The sequence below is a fragment of the Camelus ferus genome, chromosome 1, assembly GCF_009834535.1.
Source record: "Camelus ferus isolate YT-003-E chromosome 1, BCGSAC_Cfer_1.0, whole genome shotgun sequence".
Lineage (NCBI taxonomy): Eukaryota > Metazoa > Chordata > Mammalia > Artiodactyla > Camelidae > Camelus > Camelus ferus.
Genome location: NC_045696.1, coordinates 12,786,156 through 12,813,621, shown reverse-complemented (window position 1 = coordinate 12,813,621; position 27,466 = coordinate 12,786,156). Strand labels below are relative to the sequence as shown.

The 27,466-nt window shown below is 37.8% G+C and overlaps 1 protein-coding gene across 6 annotated transcripts; it reads right to left on the bottom strand.

Moving 5' to 3' along the window:
* Positions 1–879: 879 nt before the first annotated feature.
* On the bottom strand, positions 880–26,004 carry USP16 (ubiquitin specific peptidase 16). 6 transcript variants are annotated; one of them, XM_006175264.2, is made up of 18 exons: positions 25,850–26,004; positions 22,721–22,822; positions 20,883–21,061; positions 18,076–18,179; positions 17,186–17,289; positions 16,098–16,285; positions 15,430–15,525; positions 14,703–14,833; positions 14,307–14,394; positions 13,184–13,262; positions 11,764–11,855; positions 11,319–11,375; positions 10,188–10,364; positions 7,733–8,393; positions 6,557–6,651; positions 5,530–5,616; positions 1,414–1,570; positions 880–1,306 (listed from the first exon to the last, which is right to left on the bottom strand). In XM_006175264.2, the coding sequence occupies exons 2-18, from the start codon at positions 22,779–22,781 to the stop codon at positions 1,182–1,184; spliced, it is 2,481 nt and encodes an 826-aa protein (XP_006175326.2). In that variant the 5' UTR covers positions 22,782–22,822; positions 25,850–26,004; the 3' UTR covers positions 880–1,181. The 6 variants fall into 6 exon arrangements, with proteins under 6 accessions (XP_006175326.2, XP_006175327.2, XP_032332406.1 ...); XM_006175265.2 differs by having other exon boundaries at positions 16,098–16,282; XM_032476515.1 differs by lacking the exon at positions 25,850–26,004 and adding an exon at positions 25,578–25,676.
* Between the last annotated feature and the right edge of the window lie 1,462 nt (positions 26,005–27,466).

The following is a 27,466-nucleotide window of genomic DNA, read 5'->3' as shown; positions in this document are numbered from 1 at the left end:
GAATGCCCAAGCTGAATTGCTGTGACGGAGACCAAGTGGTTTGCAATGCATGCAACATTTACTGCCTATAGGAAGTCCGTCAATCCCTGGACCAGATTTTGAGTATCTTTCCCACCACTCTGAAAATCCCTAAAACCGAAGTGACTTGTTTCAATAGCATTGAATGATGTGTTGAATAGCTGACTTAAAATAGCAAAGCACAAAGATACTTGCGGTGCAAGTGAAAGTATATCTCCTGACGTATAAATTAAGCAAGTCAGTTTTTAAACGGAGTTTGAAAAAGACAAAGAACACTGTAAAAAGTTAATTTAACTTACTTTACAGAACGTGTGCTGTTATATGTGCTGGTTATATAGGGTCCCTGAATAGCACTTTGAAATTATATATATATACTTTTGGTATTTCAAAGGAATTTGGAAGCTGTCCAGGTCTTAGACAAACTCAAGGGTTAAGAGCGATACGTCAAAGAAACCCTAATGGAGAACCTTTCCAGAAGTTTAGACAGGTTTTTGTATGCCACTTGGAAACACTGGCTGGCTTGGGCAAAAAAGGAATTTATTAAGACAGCTGACAGGCTTTCCTGGCATGCTGGCATTAAGGGGATACCCATGAATGTCGTCCTTGGGTCGAGTAACAGTTGCACAGAACAAGTGCAGAATTCAGCCTACGCCCCAGCGTAGGCACAGTACGTGGCCTCAGAAGAATTACATTTATGTTTCTCCCAAATTACATACTACTGCTAAGGTCAAATATCTATGCTCAAAAATTACTTTTTAAACTAACACTTGAAAGTTTCATTAGCTAGTCAGTCTGAAACTTCTAATGTTACCTAGCAGGGTATGTCAGTACAACTTAAAATCTTCCAAGTAATAAAACAAGTTTGGGGGGTAATTCATTTTATTGATGTGTTGGAAACCACCACCCAGACATATATTAATAAGCACAGACGACTTAGTTCAGAATCCCTTCCAGAAACTGGAAGCAGGAATAAAAACCACTATGACAATACAAAACCACTTTTTTAGGTATTTCCTCTTCAGTATTTCAATAAACATGATTTCTTCTGTCATGTATTTAATTTTAAGTGAACATGATTTACAGTTAGTTTTTACTTTTTTTTTTATTATTACAGCCATTATAAAAGCCATAAACATGTTTCCAGAGAAAGCACGTTCTGAAACTTACAGTATTCTCTCATAAAACAGGAGGTAAGCCTGTGAGTTCAGTACTTTAGCTGTAGACACAGCTTGCACGTGTGTGTCGCTGATGTGAAACCACTGCCCTTTGGTTGACTCCATTTCAAAATCTGTCAAGAGGAAAAATAAAATTAAGTATAAATGGAAAGATCAAATTTATCATTTTCTGGTTTTGCTGTAAATATGCTGAATACCAGAATTTTCCAGGACCTCCTACCTTGTGGAATGTCACCATGGAGAACAAGATTGGAGAGATGACTGCTGGCCGTTCTTGCCTTGGCGTAGGCGGTATAATGCCCTGAGCGCATGGTGCCACTGTGTTCAACGACTCCGTATAAGGAATACAGTACCCTTGTGTTTTCTTCAGCAACATTCTTTAAAAATGAACAGAATTCAGAAGTTAGTTCTAGTTCCATTTATGAAGGTCCCGTCACAAGACAATTTTAAAACTACACAAAGGGTCTCTGATCTTCAAGAGTGCAGAAATCTTGAGTCTGAATTTGACTGTTTCCTCCCTTTTCTCAGCCTACTGAGTAGTGTCACACTTAACATGTTTTTACTAGAAAGTTGCCACTGTCGTTGCCCTGCTGGAAGAACCATAAACCAGAGTCCACTTGCCACAGTCACAGTTTCCTGGCCCACCTACTTAAACTGAATTTGCCAAGATTTCTTTAGGAGTCTGGGATCAGGTAATTCCAAAATACCTCAACAACTCATCCTACTTTTCAGCCCAAAATGTAAGCCTTTAACAGCAAGAGGGTAGTATTTAGGGCACACCCAAAACCACCCATTGCATTTCCAAATGCCCCTTGCAGATCTGGTGAGAAGCACATTCACCCTCTCAAGAGCCCACTCTCCATCTAGCAGAGGCTGCTTATTCTTTGAAGACCACGTGTGCCCCAGGGCTGGCCGGCAGCAGGGAGAGGGGTTCCAGCTGGGAGCCACTCGCGGACACACAGCTACTCCATTATGTTCTCTTGTAAAAAGTCTTCCTGAACAAGCCTCACTGTCCTTCAATAGTACTGTCCCTACACACTCATCTCTCACCTACACCTCCCTACTCGCTAAAGACCTTTATGTGTCATCCCAAATCCTGTCAGCGTCCTCGGGGATTTCAGTGTCCATCCATGAGCCTCACAGGATTTTCGCTGCTGTTCCATTTTAGCCAACCACAGCCAGGACTGTATTCTAGAACCAGTCATCACTCAACTCTTCAACTTCAAAAATCTTACTAATTTTCTAGTCTCAGTCCATAATTCTTTCATTCTTCCAACTCATCTCGCCTATACTAGGCAACGTAACAGGACCCTCCAATCCTTTCTCCTGGCCTGTCCAGCCTCTTTTGGCTTCATTCCCATTTAAAATCTTCAGTACTCAAAGTGTAATGCAACATCAGCATGACCAGAGCTTATCAGGCAGAATCTTAGACCCTACCCCCATCTATCGATTCTCAAGTGCCTCACATGCACATTAAAGTTGGAGAACTTAGAGCACACGTATCACTCTTACAGTCTCTTAACACCCATCAGCAGCCCTGCCACCACATCCAATTCATCAAATAACCCGACCCTGAATCCTACAGTGCACCTTCCCCAACCCAACAGCTGCTACTGCTAGGAAACAAAATTCTGTATGCAGACCAGTAAATTCAGGATTTTCTACCTCATGAGGTCCTCGATGTGACTATATAATCTTACGATGTGTCCTTAGTTAGCTGCCTTTTCCATGGATGGTCCTTCACAGCAACTGGACCAAACCTCCACCACTCTCTTGCAGCCTCTCATTAACCCCCTTTATTTTCCATAGTTGACCTCACCTCCCACTTCAGGAAAACTGAGACATAACCTACCCAACTGCAAGTTGCCCGTATCCTTTCCCTTTTGTTCAGAGATACTCCAACTTAGTGCCCTCATCCCAGCCCTCCTGGCCTCCTCCAAGGTCTTGCTCAATCAGTTCTCTCTTTTTTTCTACATCTTCATCTTCTAGATTTTCCTCTTGGCCTGGAAACCTGATTAGGTCTCCTAGTCTTAAAAAATCCTCATTAACCCACTACTTTTCCTTTTCAACAAAGGCTGTAACATACCTATCTGCTCTATCTCCATTATTCTCAATTCATTTCTCAACCTACTTAAGTTACTACACTTCCTGAAAAATTTACCGTGACCTCTATACTGTCTAATCCATAAATACTTTCTAGTCCTTTCCTCTTTATTCTGACACTGGCCACTTAGTCCTTCCCTGAAACCTGAACACAGGGTAATGGCATTTTAGGCAAAAGATGGATTCCTGATGATGGTGTATTCAGAACTAATCCAACTTTCTGTTTACAGGCATTCCTCAATTTACTGTACTTTGCTTTATTGTGCTTTGCAGATACTGAAATTTTTTTACAAATCAAAGGTTTGTGGCAACTCTGTGTTGAGCAAGTCTATTGGTGCCGTTTTTTCAACAGCATTTGCTCACTTGGTGTCTCTGTGTCACATTTAGGTAATTTTCAAAATACCTCAAACCCTCCACCAGCAAAAAGATTACAAATCACTGAAAGCCAAGATGATGGTTGGCAGTTTTTAGCAATAAAGTATTTTTTAGATTAAGATAAATACTTTTTTTGGACACAATGCTATTTCACAATTAACAGACTGCAGTATAGCACAAACACAAATTTTATATGTACTGTGAAACCAAAAAATCTGTGTGACTTGCCTTATTGCAATATTCACTTTATTATGGTCTGGAACAGAACCCAAAATATCTCTGAAGTATGTCTGTACCAGCAAAAGTGGCCCTGCCCTATGATAATAACATGAAAATAATCACAATCCATTCTAGCCACCACCTCTGAAATACCTTTCATAGAGAATTTAAAGTGGGAGGGAGGAAGGGGGACTTTCCATCATTTCAAATTTTGCACAGAAAGTTAAGACTTTATTAATACATTTATACTGAAGTATTTAAAACCTGACTACAGAACAACAATACAGCTTCTCTGATTCTCCAAATTCCTCAGCGTGGAGACTTGCTGACACCCTTGGTGGGCCTCTTACACGCAGATGCTCCCCAGAGTTCTGTCATAGCCATCTCTTCTTCTCTCTCCGTGCTCTACACAAGAGATCCTATCCTCCCAGAGTTTGAACCACCACCTACGTATTGATGTCTAAGTCCTACCTCCAGCCCCAACCTCTCTGCCCTGGCCCTCAGACATGTACATCCAAGTGCTTTCTAGACACAGCCACGTGAATATCTCAAACATGTATGAAAACGTTTCTAAAACTGAACTCATTACTCCTCTCTCCACCTCCCATCCTGCTCCTCCTCCTCTGTTTCTCCCCCAGCTCACGCAGCCCCGACTGCCCACTCAAGTCAGGCTCTGGCAATCACGCTCAACTCTCTGTGCCACCCTCAGCGCCCATTTAAAGGCCTCTGCCTCGTCTTCCAGAGGCAACAGATCATAAGTCTCATTAACTTTACCTCCTAAAATATTCCTTTAATCTCCATATCTCCAGCCCTAGTTGAAGCTGTCATCATCCATCAACCGAGTTAATTCAACAGCCTCTTAACTAACCTCCCTGCCTCTAGTCTTTTCCTCCTAAAATCCGGCCTCCATTGCCTCAGCAAGCAACCTGTGTAATACACACATCTGGCTGTGTCACCCCACTGCTTTAAATTCTTCAGGGGCTCCCCACTGCATACCTAATAAAGCCCAACTTCCTCATCAGGACAGCCTTCCAAAACCTCATTCCTATCTTGCTTCTCTGGCTTCATCTCCCGACGATTCCGAGACTTGGTACTATAAGCTCTGGAAATGCCTACAGAGCCAGCCCCCGGTGCCCACCAGGCCGCTTTACCCTGCTCTGCCTTTGCCCCTGCTGTTCCCTCTGCCTGGGAAACTCGCTGCCTCTTGATGCACCAAACTGAGTCTTACTCCTTAAGGAGCAGCTGAGGCAGGTTCTACTTCACAGGGCCTTCCCTGAACCACCAACATGCTGGGTTAAGTGCATAATCACCTCTGCTCTGTGTACACCAAGCTTAACACTCAACCACATCACACTGAGATTATCCATTAATGTATCTGCTCACCTTTAGTTTTGTGCCTCCAGTCCCAAGACGTCTGCCATGATAATGGGGGCTTAAAAAATGCTGAACTGAAATAACCACCTAATGTTCAACATGATTTGTCACAGATCTTGAAATGATAAAGGTACAAAGATCACAGACACAGTCTACTCAGTAGTTCTTATCAACTGCATACTCATGTGAGTTGCTGCTCGGGTATTTGGTAATAAGCTATGATTTCCCTTTAAAAGATTTTCCCAAAAAGACTACCTTCACCTACCTTACATTTAAGGGTACAAAAAGGAGCCAAATCTAAGATTTCTGGAAACTTTATGTGTTTGTTAACTTTGCGTAGATTAAAACCAGCCTGAAAAAAAAAAGAAAAAAAGGATAACAGATTAAGTTTTTTTCAGGAGAAGTTGTACATGTTAAGTAAACTGCAGTCCCACTCCAGTGCCCAGGCTCTCCTAACACCCAGCCCCACTGCGATCTTCGCAGGAGACTCTGTCTCCCTGACCAGTAACTGATTGCCATTTGATCTGTTTTTGCAAAGTGCACAACACAGACACACACAAACACATTAAGACAGCTGCTCCTCTAAGAAAATTCTTAATGTTTCTGTTTCAGCCATCCAGAAAAGGCAGACCAGACCAGAGATTCTGAGTGCTTAAAACTCAACAACAGCAGAATACTTTTCTGTGAAGCATGTTCCCGGCCTCATTCTGTAACAGTTTAGTGAACTGCTGATAGAGAACCATTCAATTAGTTAAGCTCAATAACAACTACAGAAGAGAAAACGTTCTCAAGGGACTTTGGGAATCTGGAACTGAACCTGCCTGCAACTTGCACCGCTCATAGTGCAAGTCTTCCAGAAAAGATGGGAGTCACCAAAATGGTGAAAATCCAAGGTACCAACACTTTTTACCAAGGATCAGTAAAAATAAGATACTACACACAAAACAAAAATATCACTAAAACTTCCGAGTGCGAGATATAACTAGTAAACTAGTCTTTTTTTTTAACCTGAAATGAAGGTTAGAGTAAGATGTTAATATTACTAAAAAGAGCTACATGAATTCTAGTAAATCTGAGGAAGGACTGTACCTAAATTTCTTCTCCACCTTGACATACGTCTTTGTCAGTTCCTTTCTGTCTGAACAACATGTATGTTTTACTTTCCTATGTCTTTGAAGTTAGAATTAAGAAGTAATAGAAAACCAAAGAAACACAGTTATACACTGAGACAGTAACAAATAAAGCAGTTGTTACATATTTAAAACCAGTTTTAGGTAACAAACGAGGGGTACCTGCTGAAATCTCTTTAAATGAAGAGTGAGAACAGGAGGGGCAAGAGAAATTAGCATCTGCTTTTTAGCATTGGTGTACACATGTTTCCTTTCACCTATAGAAAAAAAGAAATTTTAGCAGTGTGAGAATCATTTTAGACTCCTAAAGCAGCCACACCTGCTACAAAATCACTTCAAACACCTAAAGCAAGGATCAGCTTTCTGGAAAGAATCAAATAATATTTTCAGCATTTTGGACCAAGAGGTGAAGCCAAGGATATTTTATAGGTATTTAGACATGAGAGAAAATTTTCCACAAATGCTTACTGATGGAATTCAAAATGTGATAAAAATAACTGAGTACAACTGCAGTCTACTGAATTATTTTTGGAGAGATAATTAATTGGGGTTCAAAGCTGAAATTTTTACCATAATAATCATTTTCAAATGTTTGTCTATAAAAAACATTTTTAGCTCTGGGATTACACAAAAACAAGAGGCAGGCCAAATTTAGCCTGTCAACCACACTTCATTAATGCCTGCTCTAAAGCAAACAGAACTGCTGTAAAATCAAAACAATTTACTTTTTATATTGACATGTAATAAAGAAAAGGTAGAGTTTCTAAGTGTTTCAACAATTCTAGTAAGAATCCTTAGAAATCTATGATCCTTCCATATTCCACTTACTGAAGCTCAAAAAACATAAAAAGGTGGAGGCAGGAGGGTATTACCAGGATCTTCCTGTTCTGGATTTGAGGACGATTCTAAGAAAGCACTGTCCCCTAGTACCTTGCACACTGGGCATGTCACGTCAGCACACTGATGAATTAGTGTGGCTTCCTGGGTGCAAAGCAGATAGGGCATCACAAATGCTGACAGGAAACCAAGGATACAAAGAAACAGCCACTACCTGTAGGAATCCTGCTGTGATAACATGTCAGTGGGATGATTCTGCCCACAGCGAGTGGAGTCAGAGAGCAAACTGTCCCACTGTAACTGCCGCTGGGACGCCACAGAGTACGAGCCACTTCAACAAAGTTCTCTTATTCATCCGTCTACTAAAGTATTTACCCAGAAAAGGGAACTTGTTGACAACATCCAAATCCTGATAACAATGAAAACTGCAGCACTCTACCTGGGCAGTGCAAAACGTGCCCCTGAACATTCATCTGACTTTCTGTGAAAGAATCTAAATACCTTTTATATTTGCCTTTGGTCCACTATACTGTCTCCGCGTGCACACTTCACAAAGCAGTTTATTAGCATCTCGAAGTTTCTCATTTCGGGTGAACTGATATAAACAATGTTGGATTGAACATTCATCAGTATTGAAAGCGTCCCTGTTTGCAAGAGTACAGAAAGCAGTTTCTGGGTCTTCGTTTACAACTTCATATACCTTCGTCCCAGGAGTATGACCGTCATTCAGAATCTCTATATCTATTTCATCAGGTTGAAGAGCAGCGTTCAAGTTAAGGTTCTTAAAGCCACTGGAAATGTCCACTTCTCCGTTGCTCCCTTCCCTCGGATGGGCACCATTTAAATTCCTGGTACACTCAGTGTGAGAAAATGCCAAAGCCTCCAGGGCATTATCCATGTTGACATTTTTCGTATCAGCTTCCTCTGTGGATTTTTGACTGTCAGTTACACTTTCTATCATTGTTTCATGGACATTCAAATCTTTCTGATTAACACAATATTCTTTATGTATAACTTCCTCTTGTGAGATATGGTTGGATTTAATATCCACTTCTCCCTGAAGTGACAATTCAACTGCACACTCATCTTCAGGATGGTCAATGACACAGACATCATTTAAATGAAGAACTTTCCCTTGAATTTTTTGTTGCCTTCGTTGGTTCTGTGTAAAAAGTATATAAAACATTAAAAAAAAAAAAAAAAGAGAGCGAGGAAGAGACAAAGCGTACACATACCACCTCAGGTTCTCTTGCTCATCAATCAAAAATAATTAAGTTACTAAGGAAGAGTTCACTCTCAGCATTCTGAGCCTAGAAGTCCCTTTACTATCAGGGATCAAATAAATTATAAAGTTATTTGATTGAAAGCAGGAATAAACCATCACCAATCATCAAAAAACTGTTACACAGGGGCAAATAAAAATGTGCAAGACATGGTCTCTGAAGGGAAGTGATCCAGACAGAGCAGCAAGGCAGCTGACCCCAAGCAGGGGCGAGTGACTACATACATAACAGGAAGAGATGGATTCACATGAGTTACCATCACTGGATCAAGGTTCCAGTGAAGAGGTAAAAAAAACAAACCAAAAACTCAAGGATGTACAAGCACAGAACTGCTTTGGGCAGAAGGACGGAGGAAAACACTCGGGGAAACAAATGGCCCCCAGTTAGCCAGGAAGCAAGAAAGCCACATGCACAGAGAACAGTGGAAGCCTCCACCTGCTTAAATCATCCGGTCTGCCATTTGCTGCCTATTTCTGGGGATGCGGAGGGAGGCGGTGGTGCATTTCATCAAGATTCCTGTTACTGGAATGCCTAAAGACTCAAGGAGTTAGCATTTTGGGTTGTAACTAAAAGGAAAGTCCCTGTGAGGCTAATCTGTAAAACCAGAAGACTGAAGGGCAACATAAAGGGTCCTGGACACAAATATTTTCCGATATGCTTCAGTTAAAAATAGAGTTACATGTGAACGAAAAATGGGAAAAGGATATAAGTGAATACTTCAAAGGAAAGGAAACACAAATGGCCCTTAACATAAAAACGTGCTTAACTTCACTTACATTAAAATAAATGGAAAATAAAACTGCACTGAGATACTATCTATCAGACTGGCAGAAATCCACAAGCTTGATAACACACTGCTGTCAAGGATAAGGAGAAACAGCAAGCCTCGTATGTTGCTGGTGAGAATATAGACTGGTACAACCTTTGTGGAAGGCAATTAATGTATGAATACTACAAATATAATCCTTCTTCTTCAAATGAACCCTACAAATGATATATGTGTAGGGTTTTTCACAGCAGCACTGGCCATTAAAGCAAAAGATTACAAACACCTAAATCAACAGGAAAATGGCTAGGTGAACTATAGTACATCTATTATACTATATTTAGTAGCATGCTTGCTACTAAAATGGAATACTATACAGCTGTCAAAAAGGAATCTTTGTGTCCTGAAACGGAAAGATCTCCAAAGACCTAATCAAGTAAAACAAACAAAAAACAAGGTCCAGGAGAGTACGCATGAAAGGAGGGGAAAACAAGACTACATATTTGTATTTGATCACATTTTCCAAAAGAAACTCCAGGACACATAAGAAACAAATGAAAGTAATATCTATGTCATAAAAGGAGGGGGATTTTACTGTACACTTTTACATATATATTTTTAAGTTTTTTAATATCAGTGTATTAACAACTGAAAAAATTACTAAAAATGAACTAAAATTTTTTTTTGAAAAGTTGTCACAAGTAATGCAGGGTTAAATAAAGCATATTTTCTTCATATATATTCAAAGAAATTTCACTGCAGAGAACACTAAATGAGCTAATTCTGTAACTAGCAAATGAAACCGTTGTACGTAATACGACAGACATGTCTACTGATGTTATTCAGACTTCAAACTTAATACTTCAAAAATTAAAATTAGTAAAGTATGGTTTTCCTATTTACCTACCTTGGCTTGCTTTTTGGCTTGCTTCTTTGCTTTTTTCTGTAAGTGCTTACTTGTTCCTGAAGGAATATCATTTCTCTCCTTTATGTAACTGTCGTTATCTTTTTCTTCCTCGCTGTCTTTATCTTCATCCTCCAGTGTCTTTTTCAGATTTTTATCATTTATACTTTTCTTACCACTCTTGAAATATGGAGAGAATATGGGCCAAAAATAAAACTTTTCAACTACTATTGGTGAAGAGACTGAAATCTCTTCAATCTTTTGAAATGTTACCTAAATAGTTTTCTACTCCTATTTTATATTAGATTTATTTTTCACAATGTTTGAAAATATATCCAGGACAGAATTCATCCATCTCAAATATTAGAAAGCAATCACATGCTGAGAAAATAAGCAAACAAACAAAATAGTAAAAGAAGGCAATTTCACAAACAAGTGTAACAGGAAGAAACATAATGAGTTGCGTTAGACACATGCTGTATCATGCTGTAATTCTGTTTCTAAACACTAGAAAGCTGTGTAAGTGATAAGCTGAATTTCTGTTGATATGTGAATTTCATGTCCCACTACAGGTATTCCTTTTATTCTTTTATTTCTTTTAATGTCAATGACAGTTTTAAAGAAAGAAAAAGCAGGGTAAGTTAGGTAAGGCTTTAATCAAGTTTAATCAAGTTTAACAGTGATTTAAAGGGACCCCCAATTCATATGAAGTTGAAAAATGATTTATCTAATATTCATAATATGTTCTCTTTTTTCCTACTATGACTTGATTGGAACTAAATTAATATGGCTTAAAACTGAGATACTCTGTTAACATTTATGAACTTAAGACTGTAAGGGATTTGTGGTTAGTCTTAAATAATGAAAATAAATAGTAACTTATAATATGAAGAAAATTCTTCCCTATATGTAATCAAAGTATTATATATAAATAATCCTAGACACACTCTTTAAAAAAAAAAGTATCCCATTCTTTATTCAAATCTTTCAAATTCTTCTACCTCAAATACATTAAGAAAAATTTTCAATGCATGGGCTAGTAACACACAAACTTGGAAAAGGTGACAAACCCTCCTCCATAAAATCTAACACAGGAAAGAAAAAAATCTACTTAAATAACATAAGTAGTCTTACCTGATCATCTAAAACTGGCAGAGACAAATCAAGGAAAGATTCATGAACCAAGGAGACCTTAACCAACCAAAAAAAAAAAAAAAAAAGTAAAAGGAAGGAAAAGATTCAGTTTAAACATTATGTACTAAGATCATGGGGCAAGGGGGAGGGGAGGACACTTTCTTAAGCCTTTATTTTAATAATTTAATGTCTTATTTTAATAAAAGCTTAAGAAAGTGCAATGAAAAATTACAGTGTTGAGGACTTTGGGTTAGGGGAAATAAAGTGTTAAACTAACTTCTTCCTGATATAAGGAGCACTCATAGGTCCAAGAGAAAACTGTGCCTACTTGGACAGTTCAAAAGAGAATATCTTATGAAACCAGGCATTTCTGTTTTTAAGAGGAACAAATGATAAACTGTACTAATATTAATGAACAAATCCAGTCTGTTTTACATCTACTTACAGTTCTGCACTCATCGCACATGATCGTACTAGTTAGTTCACCACCAAATATTCGGTCCACAAAACTTGGTACTGATTTTTTCTTTTCATAATCTATAAGGAGAAAAGAAGTATATCAATTACTCTTATATAATTAATAAGTGAAAATTATTCACTTATGTATCTAACCCTAAAATTTTATTTTTAATTTCCTATGCCATTGACTTATTTGTCTCTATTCATAATTAGTGTAATTTCATTTTTATGCTGCTCTATTGCTCTGTTTCAGAAGCATATACTCTATTTCTGAGCATAACACAATTTAACACAATCATATATTATTAAAAAGAAAAAAGTTCTTATCTAATCTCTAGTCAGTAAGTATATCAGCACCTCAATGAGTAAGATGAGCGGACTGGGCTAGGCTGGACGATACTCTAGCTCACTTCCAGCTCTAACATTCTAACACTGGCAGCAAACTGGGGAGTAACTTGCTTTGTGAACTCTTAAGACTGAACTCCATTTAAAATCAAAACAAAAACAAAAACAAAAACCAAAACCAAAACAAAAACCAGAACAGCCCTCAGGAAAATGTTTCAGACAAAATCCTTTTATTTTCCTATGTTCCTGGAAATAACCTTGATATGTTTAGTTTAAGATGACATAATTGTACTACCTAGTCACCCACTTTTCTAAATACATGAAATCCGTAAGCTTTATTCAAATGACAGGTGTCCATTTATGAGGAACACATTTTATAACAGACAGTGCGAGCAGGCATGATTCTCTCTGCTGATGGCCAGGCCAGCCCCAAGGGCAACAAGGAGGCAAAGAGTTGCTATGTGTTGATTCTAAACTGTGCATTACAGCACAGTAGTCACTAGTCACTGTGGCCATTTAAATTTAAATTAATAAAAATTAGATGGAAATAAAAATTTAGCTCCTCAGTTGCACCAGTCACATTTCAAGGGCTTGTAGCCACATGTGGCTCCTGTATTGTACAGCAGAGATATGGAAGCAGTCCATCATCACAGAAAGTCCTACTGGATAGATCTTCAGACTTTCCTAAATCTTTAAATGCCTCGTAACAATAAAGTTGGCTCCATGATTAATAAACCAACTGAAGACTCACAAAGACAGGTGTAATTCCCATACTACTGCTAATTATAAAGTCTTAAGCTTTCGAAAAATAAATTGTGATGCTATCTTAGTGCTATCTTTACTATTTTCACCATAATACTACATAAAAAAGAATATACCAACAGCTAAATTTTTCCTAAAGTATTCATCTTTGGAGTACTGAATAATTTTTTAAAATCAATAGAGATAAAGAGATACTGTATGTTAATAACTGTGGATTCGAAATACATCTGCCAGCAATCTTGTCCAAAAGAACAGAGGAATTCAACTATAGTGTTTTAGTTCAAAAAGTCAGACATTACCTTTAACTTTATTTTTTAGTTCTTCATCCAATTTTTCAGTAGAATTACCAAATGCTTTAAGAATTCCTTTACTCACTCTCTAAAAGTAATAAAATGGATATATATACTATTAAATTTTGAATTTTATAGTTAATTTCCTTAGAAAATATCAAGTCAAGAAAGTGATCAAGAATTAGCTCTCCAAAATTACTCAATAAAAATTAATATTTCTAAAAATCACATTTTCAAAATTAACCAAGGAGCTAAAAAGAATTATACCTATAAAACAATCACTAACCCCTGAACAAAGTCACCGTCCCATCATTTCAAGATTTTTACCTACTCAAACCAAAGCTTTTCAGAGCATGCCCAGCTCCTCTGGAAAGACCACTGAAATGTCACATCCTAGAAGCAGAGTGGTTAAACGAGAGCTACTGAGACAGGTGCTCAAAGCCAGCTCCATCAGTCCTGGGAGTCTCTGAACCAGGTACTGAACCTCTACACCCTAACTTCAGAATCTATGGAGTGAGAAAATGGTAACAGTATCTACTCCTTAGAAAGGGTGTGAGGACTGAGTAAGATAATTCATACTGAGGACAGTGCTTGACATAAAATCAGAACAAAATAAATCATTATCACTATGTTATTACTGTTATTAATTATATATCCACATCCTCAAAAAATTACTTTACATCCTGGCAATTAACAAAAATTTTAAAATGCAACAAATATTCCCTGAGTCTTAGGAAATAAAAATACTTCCTAGCATCAAAAAGCAGTGCTAAATCACACTCAGAATATGAGGAGAGGTGCACTGCAACTGGGAATCGCTCTGGGAGAAACAGTTCCAGTACTTCGTAGCTCCCCTGGTATAGGCCAGTACAAAGAACCTTAAAGAACAGTAGCGCTGTAAACATCAAGCAAAGCAGAGCACCGTGAAAAGGAGCATCATTTGTAATTCCCTTCATTCATTCTAAATTAAAATATACTGGCTGAAAAGGCTGATGTAGGAAAAAAAAAATATTTTTTAATACATTAGCCTCAAACAACTAGTTTTCATTGCTTTAATAACCCTTAAGACATCAAATGACAGACAAGTTAATGAAAATTAGATTATAAAATATACTGGTCAAAATATGCTAACCTGATGTTCTTCTGCTCTCATTCCATCCAGTAAATAGCGAAGCAGCTCCTGGCTGTCTTGCTGCTGATAGCCTTTAAATCGCACAGCTCTACAGGGAAAAGGAAAAATGAAAAAGAAAAAATATGGTGAGTCTACTAAAATATGAAACTATTTTTTTTAATAAAATCTTAGGATCATATCCCAAATCTCGGAGTGTTCTAGTTTCTCAGAATTTCTGTTTAGTCCAACAACACCCTTGGCAGATTCAATTCTCACATAAAGTACATATTTTTTAAATCCAAATGAAATAAACTATGTTTTACTGTATCTGATGAACTGACTCTAGTATTAATTTTTTCATACTGTTGCTCAGCATCTTACTGATGCACTGAAAGCACAATCAAAGTGGATACTCACTTTTTACAGACCTGAGAAAAGAGTTCTTTAGGTGTCACGATTCCCTTTTTGGTCTCTTGCATCTCATTAAGAAACTGGCTCATGGCTAAAGTAAGAGGGCCTGGAGGCTCAAGGTTTATTTCTAAGGGTTCCTGAATATGGGAATAAAAATTACTTTCTTCAGTCAAATTTTGGAATCATTTATCAAAATGTAACAGTCAACCAATATTGCCACCGTTCCTGACAGAGCTGTCCCAATTAGGAGTTCAGAATGTACATCAGATGATGGGAGAGTTTCTGATCATAGACTATTTGATAAAGAATTCAGTTCTACTGTTTTAGTTTTAGATCAGCAGGAACTTATTACCTAAGAACTGAAAGAGCCAAAGCAAAATGTAAATAGTAAAAATGGTTAAGGTAAAATTCACTTGGCTACACAGCATTTAAGTCACTTTAGAAGATGTTAGAAATAATAAGATATGCCTAGTGCTTCACAAATACCAACAGCATTCCCAAGAAGGAAGCCAAACACTTGAGCACAGCAGAACACGGCACACACAGAGCACATAAATGTAAAGGCCCCTTATAATTCCTTCTAGCCTGATATCTTTAACTTGGTAGCCTAAAACAAAGTAAAACAAAACAAACAAAAAAGGTGAACATGAGCACCAATTCTCAAAATAATTTAAAATGTGGATATTCAGAGAGATAAAGTACTGATTATAAAAAAAAACTTTAAAGTACATACTGTTAGTGCCAAATCAGGTGGTTCAATTTTTACAATTGTTCCAGACATTTTTACTTCTTTTAGCAGTTCTCGAAGCACTGGTGTTTGTGACAAATTCTGGAATGTAGGATGGAAAAGAAAGGGGGAATTATTTAAAGGCAAATCAATTCATCTATAGTTCTCAAGTGTCTATTCTACCAAAACAGAAAATCTCTCTCAGCACTGCAACTTTTATTATATCTGTCTTGGGAAACAAAAAGTAATGATGTGCTTTTCTCCCCACTCTATTTGGCTCATGAATACTTCAGTTCTGAGCTTATTCGTCACATCAGAAGGGCGTTCTCCCAACCACCCAATATGAAGCTGCTGTCCCACCACCACCACCACTTATCACCACTTGTAACAAGGTATTTGTTTCTGGACTCCATTCTCCTGTGTTCCCGCCACACAAGGGAAAGTTCTATGAGGGCAGAGGCCATGTTTGTTTTGAGCTCTACTGCACCCCAGTGCTCAGCAGTGTTTTACTGTCATGTAAACATTCCCTTGAGTTTTCTTTAAAGACATAGAAGTAAATCACTTTGGGGATGGGGGGAACTCAATACTTTAAGTAACAAACATGCAAAAGTACATAATAATACAAGAAATACACTCGATTTTTTTTTAAAGGGGGAAAAAATTAACACTGGCACCTGCATAACTGCATTGAAGAAACATGTATTTCCCAAATTACTGAGTCCTTTCACAGTTATTTGGGAAGTAGAATTCATGGAAGGATTTTCTTTAGCCATGTTTTCCTTTTTTTCTCTTTCTTGCTCATTTTTACTCTCCTTTTCTAGTTTTTTATTTTCAAGTTCAATGTTACCATTATCTTTTGCTGCTTTTTAAAAAAAGAAGAAAAAGGAAAGATTTGTAAAAATGTGTAACAAAGCCATGCCAAATGTAAAGTTATACCTGGGACTAGAATTTGTGAATTTCACCTAATATCATTATTTGCCACCTGTCTGATTTTAAGTGTTTTCTTATAAATAGAAGTAAATTACTGTCGAGAGAAAAATCAATAAACAAAGAATATTCAGAACTGATGTAAGCATTACTTTGATGAATGAAACCAAACAGTATATGTTTCAGTATAAATCCCTTTCTTATAAAAGTTTTTTTTTAACAAATGAGCATATCTTACCCTGTGAAATCAGAGTACAAAGCAATCAAATAAAGAATGTGGACATGAAATGAATTTCTAAATGAGGTGTGAGAGTCAAAAACCCATCCTGAAGTTAGTAACAAACAATTCTGGCTCTGTAAACAATACCTCTGTGACTGTAAAAATCTAAACAAGTTCTCAAACCAGATGATGAAAACCAACCCCATTAATTTAATTACGTATGAAAAATACTCTGAGAAGTATCTGGCCTTCTGAAGGCAGTACAAGCACTTTACATCATCCAAACAAATGTAACCAAGTAAACTCATTATAAGCAGGTCTCCCTTCAGCTCCTGTGCCAGGGTATGGGACCAGGACATTACTACCCTCTACTTAGTCCAGACTTTTCATCACCTTTGACTGTATTATTTCTCAGATTCCCTTCTAATTCTAACTCCTTATAATTATCTATATTCTCACTGTTTTACTTTCCTAACCAAAAATACTTTTCATAGTTTGAAATCAACCATAAGTAACATTATTCAGCTATATATAATGCTATCATATACCAATCTAAACATCAGTGGATTACACAAATCAACATTATAGTATATACTAAGAAACAAATGATTTTACCTGATTTTGGAGCTGTAATACTGGCTTGTTTTCTAACATAATCAACCACCTGACCCAACCGGTTTGAATTACAATACTGGACCTCATCATCACATATGTAACACCTGTGACCCAAAAGATCCCAGAGAAGAAAAGTGACAAACTGACAACCACAAAAGGGGACAAATTTTAATTCATGGAACCCAAAGTGTGTAACTCTTAAATTATTCTACTAGAGAAACTGAAAATAAAAAGTTTATGTTTTCTTGAAGAAGACTATATCCACATTAATTCTGGTTTACCATTAAATAAGGTTAGCCCAAATTATGGCTAAGCATATATGGCTACATATAAATACTGTGGAAAAACTCCAAACAGCTACTGAAACAGCTATTTATAACATTAAAGTCAAAGGTTTTTCTAGACGTATTTCAAAATACGGAGCTATATCATCGTAATTAACAAATGATGTTCAGCGAACAGTGCTGTGTAAATGGTTTTTAAAGATGTAAAATTTTATTTTAACGTTAAGAAACAGGAAACATACATATGAATCTGATATTTATTTTCATGCAAATCCACTGCGAAAATTTTCTATATTCTGTTTATCTAGAATTTAAGCTTGGTGTTCTAATGTTAAAACTAAAAACAATCTACCAAATGCTTTGTAATATCACAAACAAGAAAAAAGATGAAAATTCCTAAGTCTTCCATGAGCTACAACTTTTGTGTCTGTACAACACTCAGCAAAAGCTTCTCATAACATCACACTCTCTAGTCTTCTGAAAATGATCATATTTAAACAAATACTACAAAAATTTTAACTTCTTTGCTCCTTAAGCATTTCAAACACCTCCATTCTCCAATATTTCAAATAACTTCCAGTAAATGGCACAGGAGTTAAAACTCACCATACACTCCAGTTGTCCAAACTAAGAACCAGACAATGGGGTTCAGATCTTGGCGTCATATAATGCTTCAAGGCATGCTGCTCCTGAGAATTTCTGCCGCAGCCCTAGAGAATCATAATCATAAACCTCAAAGCCACAAAAATTCACCAGAAGAGAATTCATAATCTATAATGAACAAGTGGCTCAAGATATTCTGCCATTCTTAGAATTTTGAAAATAAAATTTTAGACTCTAGAGAGCCCAGATTTTGTTAAAACTTAGATATGAATAGGCAACAGAGGATACCTAAGGAAGAAAGTATTTGGAAAATCATGCACTAAAAGTATTCTTCCTCTCCACCGTGTCCTTTCAAGTCCCAACTAGACCATGCGAATGCAGTCATTCACTAGGGCTAGTTTGGACTCCTTAACATCTTCCTAAGTATTTTGCCACTGATCAAATCCCACCCAGTCTTCAAGACCTTGTTCCAAGGCCACTTCCTCTCAGAAGCCTATGCTTATCCTCCCAGATGAGAAAACACTGTATCCTTCCTGTAAACAAACTTCTACAGAACATGATGTAAACTCCTGGTGGCATTCCTTATTTTCTACCTGATAGTAAGCTGTTAATGCTGATATCCTCTCTCCCCTGGACTGTAATCCTGAAGGCATGAAAAATAGAATTAATCTATTACCAAAAAATCTAGCAAATTGAAGGAGGTCAATAAGCATTAACTGAATGAGTAAATGGGAGATCTTCACCTACAAAATGCATAGGCATATTCGAAAAAAAACATGACCAGACTGTCTGCCTCCAGCTGATTAAATCACTGCTAAGAAATATATCTTCACTGTGTATCTATCTGAACCAGGCCACCAACTCCCTTGGGTGACTGACACTACAATAAGTGGTCCTGTTTCAACTGTAACTACTAAACATAGATCAATGGCTGTTAATCATTTAACTATGATATCAAAACTACTGATTTAATTTATCCTACTCAACATTTTAATTCTGAAATAAATGAGTTTAAATTTCATGTTCACTTTAAAAATTATAACATCATTTGAAACTTAAAAATGAGATGAGTTATCTTAAGACAACAGTTGAGAATCCCTTGCTAACAGTACAAAACAAAACTCTACTGGGCCAAAAGTTAACAGTGAATATTGACACCATCTTACCCTTAAGAATTAAAAAGCTAGCAAAATAAATAAAATTTGTAATAGGAAATGTACTGTGGAAAATCTGAAATAGCAAAATATACTCATGCCCACCATATATATTTTTTAACAGATTCAATGAAACTTTTCAAATACAAATAAACAATAAATATGTTCTTTGCTAACATATAAATTTTTTAACTGTCTGACCACAATGACATATCACTTGTTGGGATGGTTAAAATAAAAAATTATGACAATACTAAATGCTGACAAGGATGCAGAGAAAGTGTATCACTCACACACTACTGTTAGGAATATAAAATCGTACAGCCACTCTGGAAAAGTTTGGGAGTTTCTTAAAAACTAAACATTTAATTATCACATTACCCAGCAACTGCATTCTTGGACATTTTCCCCAGAGAAATGAAATCTTAAGTTCACACAAAAACATGTATACAAATGTTCATAGCAGCTTTATTCATAATCGCCAAAAAATGGGATAAACCCAGATGTTCTTCAACAGGTGAACAGTTGAACTGTGGTACACCTAAACCATGGAATACTACTCAGCAATCAAAAAGAACAAACTACTAATACGCATGACTTGGATGAACCTTCAGGTGATTATGCTAAGTGAAAAAAGCCAATCTCAAAATGTTGTATACAGCATGACTCCATTTACATAACATTTTTGAAATGACAAAATTTTAGAACTAGAAAACAGATTAGTGGTTGCAAGGGGATAGGGGGAGGAATGGCAGTAGAGAAGTGGGCATGACTGTAAAAAGGCAACACAAGGGATCCATGTGATGCTGGAACTACTCAGTATCCTGATTGAGGTGGTGGACAGACAAATCTACAAAGGCAACAAACTGAGCAGAACTTAACATACACATACGCACATGCACAACACACATATCCCCACACACTAATGAAGAGAAGTAAAACTGGGGAGCTCTGATTAAGACTGATGAATTGTAACAATGTTAATATCCTGGCTGTTGATATCCTATATTAAACTATAGTTTTATAAAACGTTACCACTGCCTAACAGCCCAGTTTCTGAGCATATAAACTTAACTTAACCACCACTAAGGTTGACAAAGAGGCCCTGACCTTTAGCACCATGGCAATACCTGTGAACTGTTCTGTAACCCAGATACCACTCCACCCCACCCCCCTAAGGTATTCATTTCTCCAGCTGCCAGGAATGTGGCCCAGTGACAGCTCACAGCGAGGTCTGTCCATCCCCAGGAATTATCCTCAGTGGAAGGAAGCTGCCTTGCCCAAGATTACTCCTCCCCAGGAAGATCCCACAACCAATGACTGGTCTACGCACAGGTGCAAAGGCCGGGCCCCTTGCCTCAATTCAAGATGTCTCTGAAGGTCAGAGTTCACTGAGGGATCAGCTGAGGCCTCACAGCACTGCCTCTTTGCTCTCCCTCTGTCTAAGCCTGCTTCCCACACTGTTTTCCTGGTGTGGTACTGAGAACACTCCCCAGTAAAGCATCCACACACAGATCTCAGTCTCAGAATCTGCTCCCCAGGAAACAGGACCTATGCTGACATTCTGGTCACCCATACTGTTCTTTTAGGTAGTGTCTTCTAAAATAAGTTCAAGGAGTTTAATAAACTCCCGTATCAATAAAAATCTATGCATACCTGATGGCCACATTTAAGACACAGCCAAACTGAAGGATTTTCTTCCGGTTCTTCTTCAGATCTATCTTTTATTTTATTGTCCGTCTTACAGTCTTGGCAAATATTCCATTCCACATTCACTAAAGCCTTTTTCAAATTACCTTGTTCCAATCCTTTTCTGATGTGTCTGCATATAGGTTCTATCAAAACAAATAATAAAGGAATATATGAGGTAAAATATGAACTCCTTCAGTTCATTTCAAAACTTACACTTGATTTGAACTTCAAAAATAAATTTATTCTATAAACAAATTGTTAGGTAATCTGAAAACTTACAAATTTTTGATATTTGATTATGAGACTATGTGAGAAAGAGATTTTATATAAATTTGAAAGTTTGTTTTTTTGAAGTCCTAGGTACAGCCACCACCACCCCAAATTCACTTCAATCTATTTCCCAGATCTATTATTCTCTTTATTGTAAAAGGTTTGCAGAGAAGGTCCGTCATCCAGTCAGCAATACAACTACTGCAGGCCCGGCACTGTGGCACATGCCAGTGAACCTAAAAGTGATTGACTCACAGCTCTTCCTTTGAGCAGCTCACATTCTGGCAGGAGAGGCAAATAAAGAAAAAAATGTACAAGAATCTCTAAAATGTGCTATAGCAGCCTCAGGAGAGAAGGCTAAAGTCAACGCAAGTTTCACAGGGGAGGTAATGTCTATACAGTCTTGGAAGGTATAAACAGATAGAAAAACCTCTCACATCGATTAAGCACTAACACTGTGCTATATGTTTGCATACATTATCTCATTTAAACCACACAACCACCCTAGAAGGAAGATGCTACCATCCTAATGACAGATGAGAAAACACAGATTTAGTGCCCAAGGTCACATAACTACTGAGAAGCTATGCCAGAATCTGGACTCAAGTCTTTTGATGTCAAAGCTCACACTTTAAACTATGACTTCATAGTATAAAGAACAATCTGAAAAGGCCACATCCCATGAACAAAGGGATGGAGGTGTAAAATGTAAAAGTGCCTACTGTCTGCTCAGAACGGCAGTCACACATGTAAAAATCAGCAGCTTGACCTGAGACTGAAAACCCCATTGGGGCCAGGTCAATAATGGGTTTTGCAAGCCACTCGAAAGGGCTTCAGTTCTTTCAGGTCCCCAGGAGGTTTAGAAATTCATCAAGGAGCACAATTAGCTTTATATCCAATGAACTCGAATATAAATGCAGATGAGATCATGTGAAAAACTACTAAATCCTAGTAAGTAGTCCAAAAAACACAGACTGAAGAAAGAAAATACTGTTTCAACTAGCAAAATCAACAAAGATTTTTACAAATGATACTGACATATGTTGATAAAGGTTTAGAGAAATGGGCACTTTGTTATGCTGCTAAGAGCCCTGTAAATTAGTAAAACATTTCTGAAGGGCAATTTGCTTGATAGATCCAAAAAAGCCTTGAAAATATTTATATCATTTAATTCAGCAATTCTAATTCTAAGATCTCTACCAAAAAGATAACTGAACGTGCACAGAGTTGTAGCTACAAAAATGTTTACCATCACTCCATTCATGACACTGAAAAGTTAAAAATCACCTAAGTTTTTAATAGTAGGGGATTACCTAAATAAATCATGAAATATGCACCGATGGTCTTTTACATCAATGGAATAAATATCATGCTGTTAAAAATGTTATAAAAACTATTAAATGACATAGCAATACAAACATTTAAAATGCAAATTACAGAACAATAATGTACACTTTGATCCCATTTTTACATATTAAAGTATATGCCCATTTAGGGATACAAACATGAAAGATTTAATTGGTGAAATATACCTAAAGATTCAGAAGAATCATCAATTGGAACAGTTTTTCCCTTTGTCCGTTTCTTTCCCATGTTGGCACTTTATGGATTACTTACTGACACAAAATAACAATCTAGAAAACAAGATAAAGTTAGCTTGACAAAAAAAAAGTATGTTTTACAGTTCTGTAGGAGAAAGTAATATAACTAATCACATATACTCTGTGGGTCTATCGTACTTTATAAATTATAAAGACCATTTACATGTATCATCTATTTTCAATGAGAACTCAGAAGTGGATAGGAGAGTATTACTTTTGTTTTTCATCGCTTAGAAAGCTGATTCTTAGTAAGCTTAAGAGGTTTCAATAAACGTATAGGTCAGGAAAGAACCTACGTCTTCTCATACAGATCTCAAGTCTCAGTACTTTACACTAAGGGATTCAACTTCTCACTACACAGATGTGGAATGGTGGTGGCACTTTGAAAGTTAAGATAATTTCCCTTTCTTCTAGCTATCTTTCCTAGCTCTTGCAGGCAATGCAATTAGACTGATAATTTCTCAAAGAAAACTTAAAATAAGTCTGAAAACAATCTCCCAGAGGGAGTAAGAAAATTTACAAAATAATTTCAAAGCCAAATATTAAAAGTGATTCACTGCTCTGCATTTTCCACACCAGGATTTCCTAAGGATATTAGCTGAAAACTGATTATATCTGCATTCTCATCCATTTACATTATTACATTTGCCTAAATCAGTTTAGAAGACTATGACAAATCTAGCTGCCTACCAAATCTTCATCTCTTTAGTCAACAATTCAATATTAGAAAACATGAAAAATACTGAAGTACATACAGATCTACCTAACTTTAATAATGATTTTGTAAGTTCTATTTTACATACATTAGAATAACTTAGTGTCAGAATCATTTAAATGAGTATAATAATTATTTTACCTGAGATGCTTATTAAAATTCTGATTGCATAAGTGGAAAGTAGGATCTGGGACATGTTTTTTAAACACTTCCCAATTAACTGTGATCCTGCCCTGGCTTAGAGTCTTAGAACTATTCCTCCTTTAGCTCCTACTGGGTTAATGTAATTAGAGGTAATTCCAAAAGGTTGGTATGAAAAATGAGTGCCAAAGCAAATAACTGATGACCTTTCCAAAGATAATATAAAATGTAACAAGTTTCCACATTTATAAAATAAATGAATGAACTTCTAACAAAATAACAGAACTATATGGGCATATATAAAGTGAGGGTATATTTTATGTACTTTTCTCACCCTAAAATAATATTTAACATAACTTACCTTATCTAGAATTGCAGATTTTAGGGGAAAAGAACTACACCCAAGTTCTTGCCTCCATCCAACTCCCTCTAATCTGTGCTGCATTCCAATACCAGACATGCCTTCCAATAACGCCATTTTCATCACATCACTCTCTTGATTCAAAGGATTTAACTGTTTATCAGCCCACCCTCCTGTGCTGTGCACTCATGGTCCCTTAGAAATTATCCCCAGTGCTCTAGTAATCCTGACTTTCATTACTTCTCAACAAAGAACCACTAAAGTTTAAGTAATTATATGATCCTTCCGGTCTTCAAAGCCCTTTCAAAACATTACCCCATCTGATTTTCACAAAACCCTTTAACTGGAGTATTTTGCTCAAGAAGGAAACTCAGAAACAAAATGATGAAAGATCACATGGTGGCAGAGGTGAAACTAAAACGCAGATCTTTCGGTTACAAGACAGAATCAAGCCAGTCTCTTCGGTATCCTCTACTCCGAAACATCTTGCCTTCCTCACCTCTGTGCCTTTGATCTCTAGCTGGGAGTTCTCTCTTTCCATCTATCCAAAACTTCCCAATCCTCCAAGATTTTCATTTCAATGGAGCCTCGGACAACCATTCTACTCTAAATGAACCTCTCAACTGAACTTTCCCAGCGTTTGTAGTGTACACTATTCTTGCACCCTAATCAGATAGATTAACGGACTGCTTTTTAACTTTTTAACCTGGATACATGTTATTTCTCTATCTAGACTAGAATCTAAAGTTCTAGAAGAAAGAAATGGTTTTAGGCATTACATCTGAATTGCCTACAGCATCTAGCATAATGTTAGTATATAGGAGACCAAGAAATAAATAGTTGCATTGAAATAGAAAAAGAGAATAGTACCTGAAGCATAAAGGATGATTACAAGGTGCAAAGGTAGGTACATAAGAATGAAGCACACAAGTTCCGGTGAAAAAGAAAAGGGTTAATAATGAAGAAATCTGCAGTAGTGAAGACAGCACTAGCAAATCTGGTTTGAGGACTGCAGCAGCCCAGACTCCAAAGGAAAACTTGAAAGACGAACTGTAATTGCTGCAGGCAGAGGACAGCAGGGGAGGGGGTTGCTTCAATGATGTGCAAAAAGCTCCAATAAATTTTTGACAACTATAAAGGACATCTAATGAGTCGTGATAAGAGAGTACTGTGAGGACCATCAGCTATAAAACATCAACAAATCTACTGAATTTTTCAGGAGACTCCAGATGAACATTACCTTATTAACCAAATTACTCTTTATAGGACTCCACACAAAATTTAAATCAAAGCTGGTCTTGCCGGCTCTCAAATTAACCCAGTTCTCTTCCCTCTCTGCCCTCCTAGTTTTCCCATGACTGTTGGGTTCCATTAAAAATGCAAGCGTTTGTGAAACACTGTCAGCAGGACTTAAACACGGCTTTCAAGTTTTGAATAGAGCTGTCCTACCCTAGGAGCACTGAATTGGTTAGGTGACACATTGTGCGTGTCGTACCAACCACCACACGGGGGCGGCAGCAAATCCAGCCCCCACCCGTATGGTGCTCCTGGCCGCGTGGCGCCCGCCACACCTCTCCTTCGCTTCCAACTGCTCCGCACCCACGGGGGAACCTCGGGGTCCACGGGGTCGAGAAGGGCTCCAGCACCGGCAACTCATTGGCCAGCTCCTGGAACTGACAGGACACGAAGCCAATGAGAACGCGGTACAGGGCCGAGGCCCGGTAACGTGCTTAAGGAAGAGGGGCCCTCGAGAAGAAAACAAGGTTGGGGCAGGAATTTCGGGCTCCCGGTGAGCAGGAAGTCATGAGGGTGGTGACTGCGAGGCAGTGAGAGCAGAACTCACCCACGGCAACAGCGCCCATAACTGCATCCCCTAATGGGCCTTTGGGCTGGGCAGCCAGCTCCGTCTTCTTCCCAGTGACGAATAGAGAGCGACAGAGCCAAAGCCAGCGTGACCCCTAGAAAGCAACAACTTCCGGTATGCGGCATTGTGGGAAGAGGCTTTGGCCCTAGGGTCCGGAGGCACTAACGCTAGTTAATTGGCGCCTGCGCGTGGCTCACGCCGGAAGTCTAGATGCGACAGCACCCGGAAGTCTGCCGGCATTGAGTTTTCTTTGCTCTTGTGTCATTAGGGGGTTATTTAAATGCTTCTACTGTATGAGTGCCTGGTGGTTTGGAGTGTCCTGGTTGATTACCTTACTCAAACACATCACATGTGAAGCCTGAATAAGGGGGGGGGGGCATTTAAATTTCACGCAGATTCCCTAGTTCTGGCCTATCGACTTATAAAGTTGAGTATGTAAATTGTCTTAAACTAACCGTGCGGTCAGAGGGTAAAATTGACAAATATTTACAGTTTACTTGTTCAAAATACGTGAGTCCCAAGCCCTCTGAAGTGTATTAAATAAACGTAGGCCTTCTCAACCTGGAGTTTAGTCTCATGCAGAAGACAAAATAATCGTTAGGAAAAAAAAAGATGGAGGTGCCAATAGAAAAGGCAAGGGGTATAAACAAGTAATTGACAATAAAAGAACATGATATGAAGAAACGTTCATCCTTATTAGTAATCATGTAAAAGGAGGTTAAGAAAGTGGCATCTTAACCTGTTAAACTGGCCATGTTATGGAAACGACAGGCCAGCCAAGAAACAAGCACCACTCTGAGGGATGGAGTACTCAGATTTATTACACCAGCAGGCTCAGAGATGCTTCTGCTCCGAAGCTCTGAGCACCTCCAAAACGTGTGCATGAGGTTTTATAGGGTTAATTACAAGGTTGGGGTATTCAGCCAATAGGCATGGAACAGCTTTAGCAGCGTGTTTATCACAAAAGTAGAGGCAGGGAGGCAGAAAACCAACATTTCAAGGCCAGATGTGTTTCTCTGAAAATCCAGCTGGCTAGCCAAAACAAAACAAAACAAAACAAAAACAAACAAACAAACAAAAAACATGAGCAGGGAATCAGCAAACCGACACTTATTAACTTAGATTTATGAGTTAGCCCAGCAGAACTCAGATCAGTAATCCGACACTTGTTACACTTAGATTTACGAGTTAGCCCAGCCCAGCTCTTCCTTCACAGCCAGAATAACAATGGTGAAATGGAGGGGGATGGGTAGACTGGTTCTCCTGCATTTTACTTCTGATATTTTTTAAGCTCACTCAGCCCACAGGCATTTTTCTTCCTACTCTAAAACAGAGCCTTAGGACCATTTCACCACCTGCTTCCTCTACCTAGAATGCTGAAAAGTCACTTTCTCTAAAGAAATTGGCAGAGCAACCTACGTAACATAGCCACCCAGTCACTCACATCACTTTATTTTACTTCTCTGTCCAGCAATGATCACTATCTGGTATTTTTCTTTTGTATTTACCTATATATTTATCCCTTTCCCCTCCCTAACTGCCTGTCCCCATAAATACATAGAAACAAGAAATGTAAGCTCTTTGAGAGATGGGACA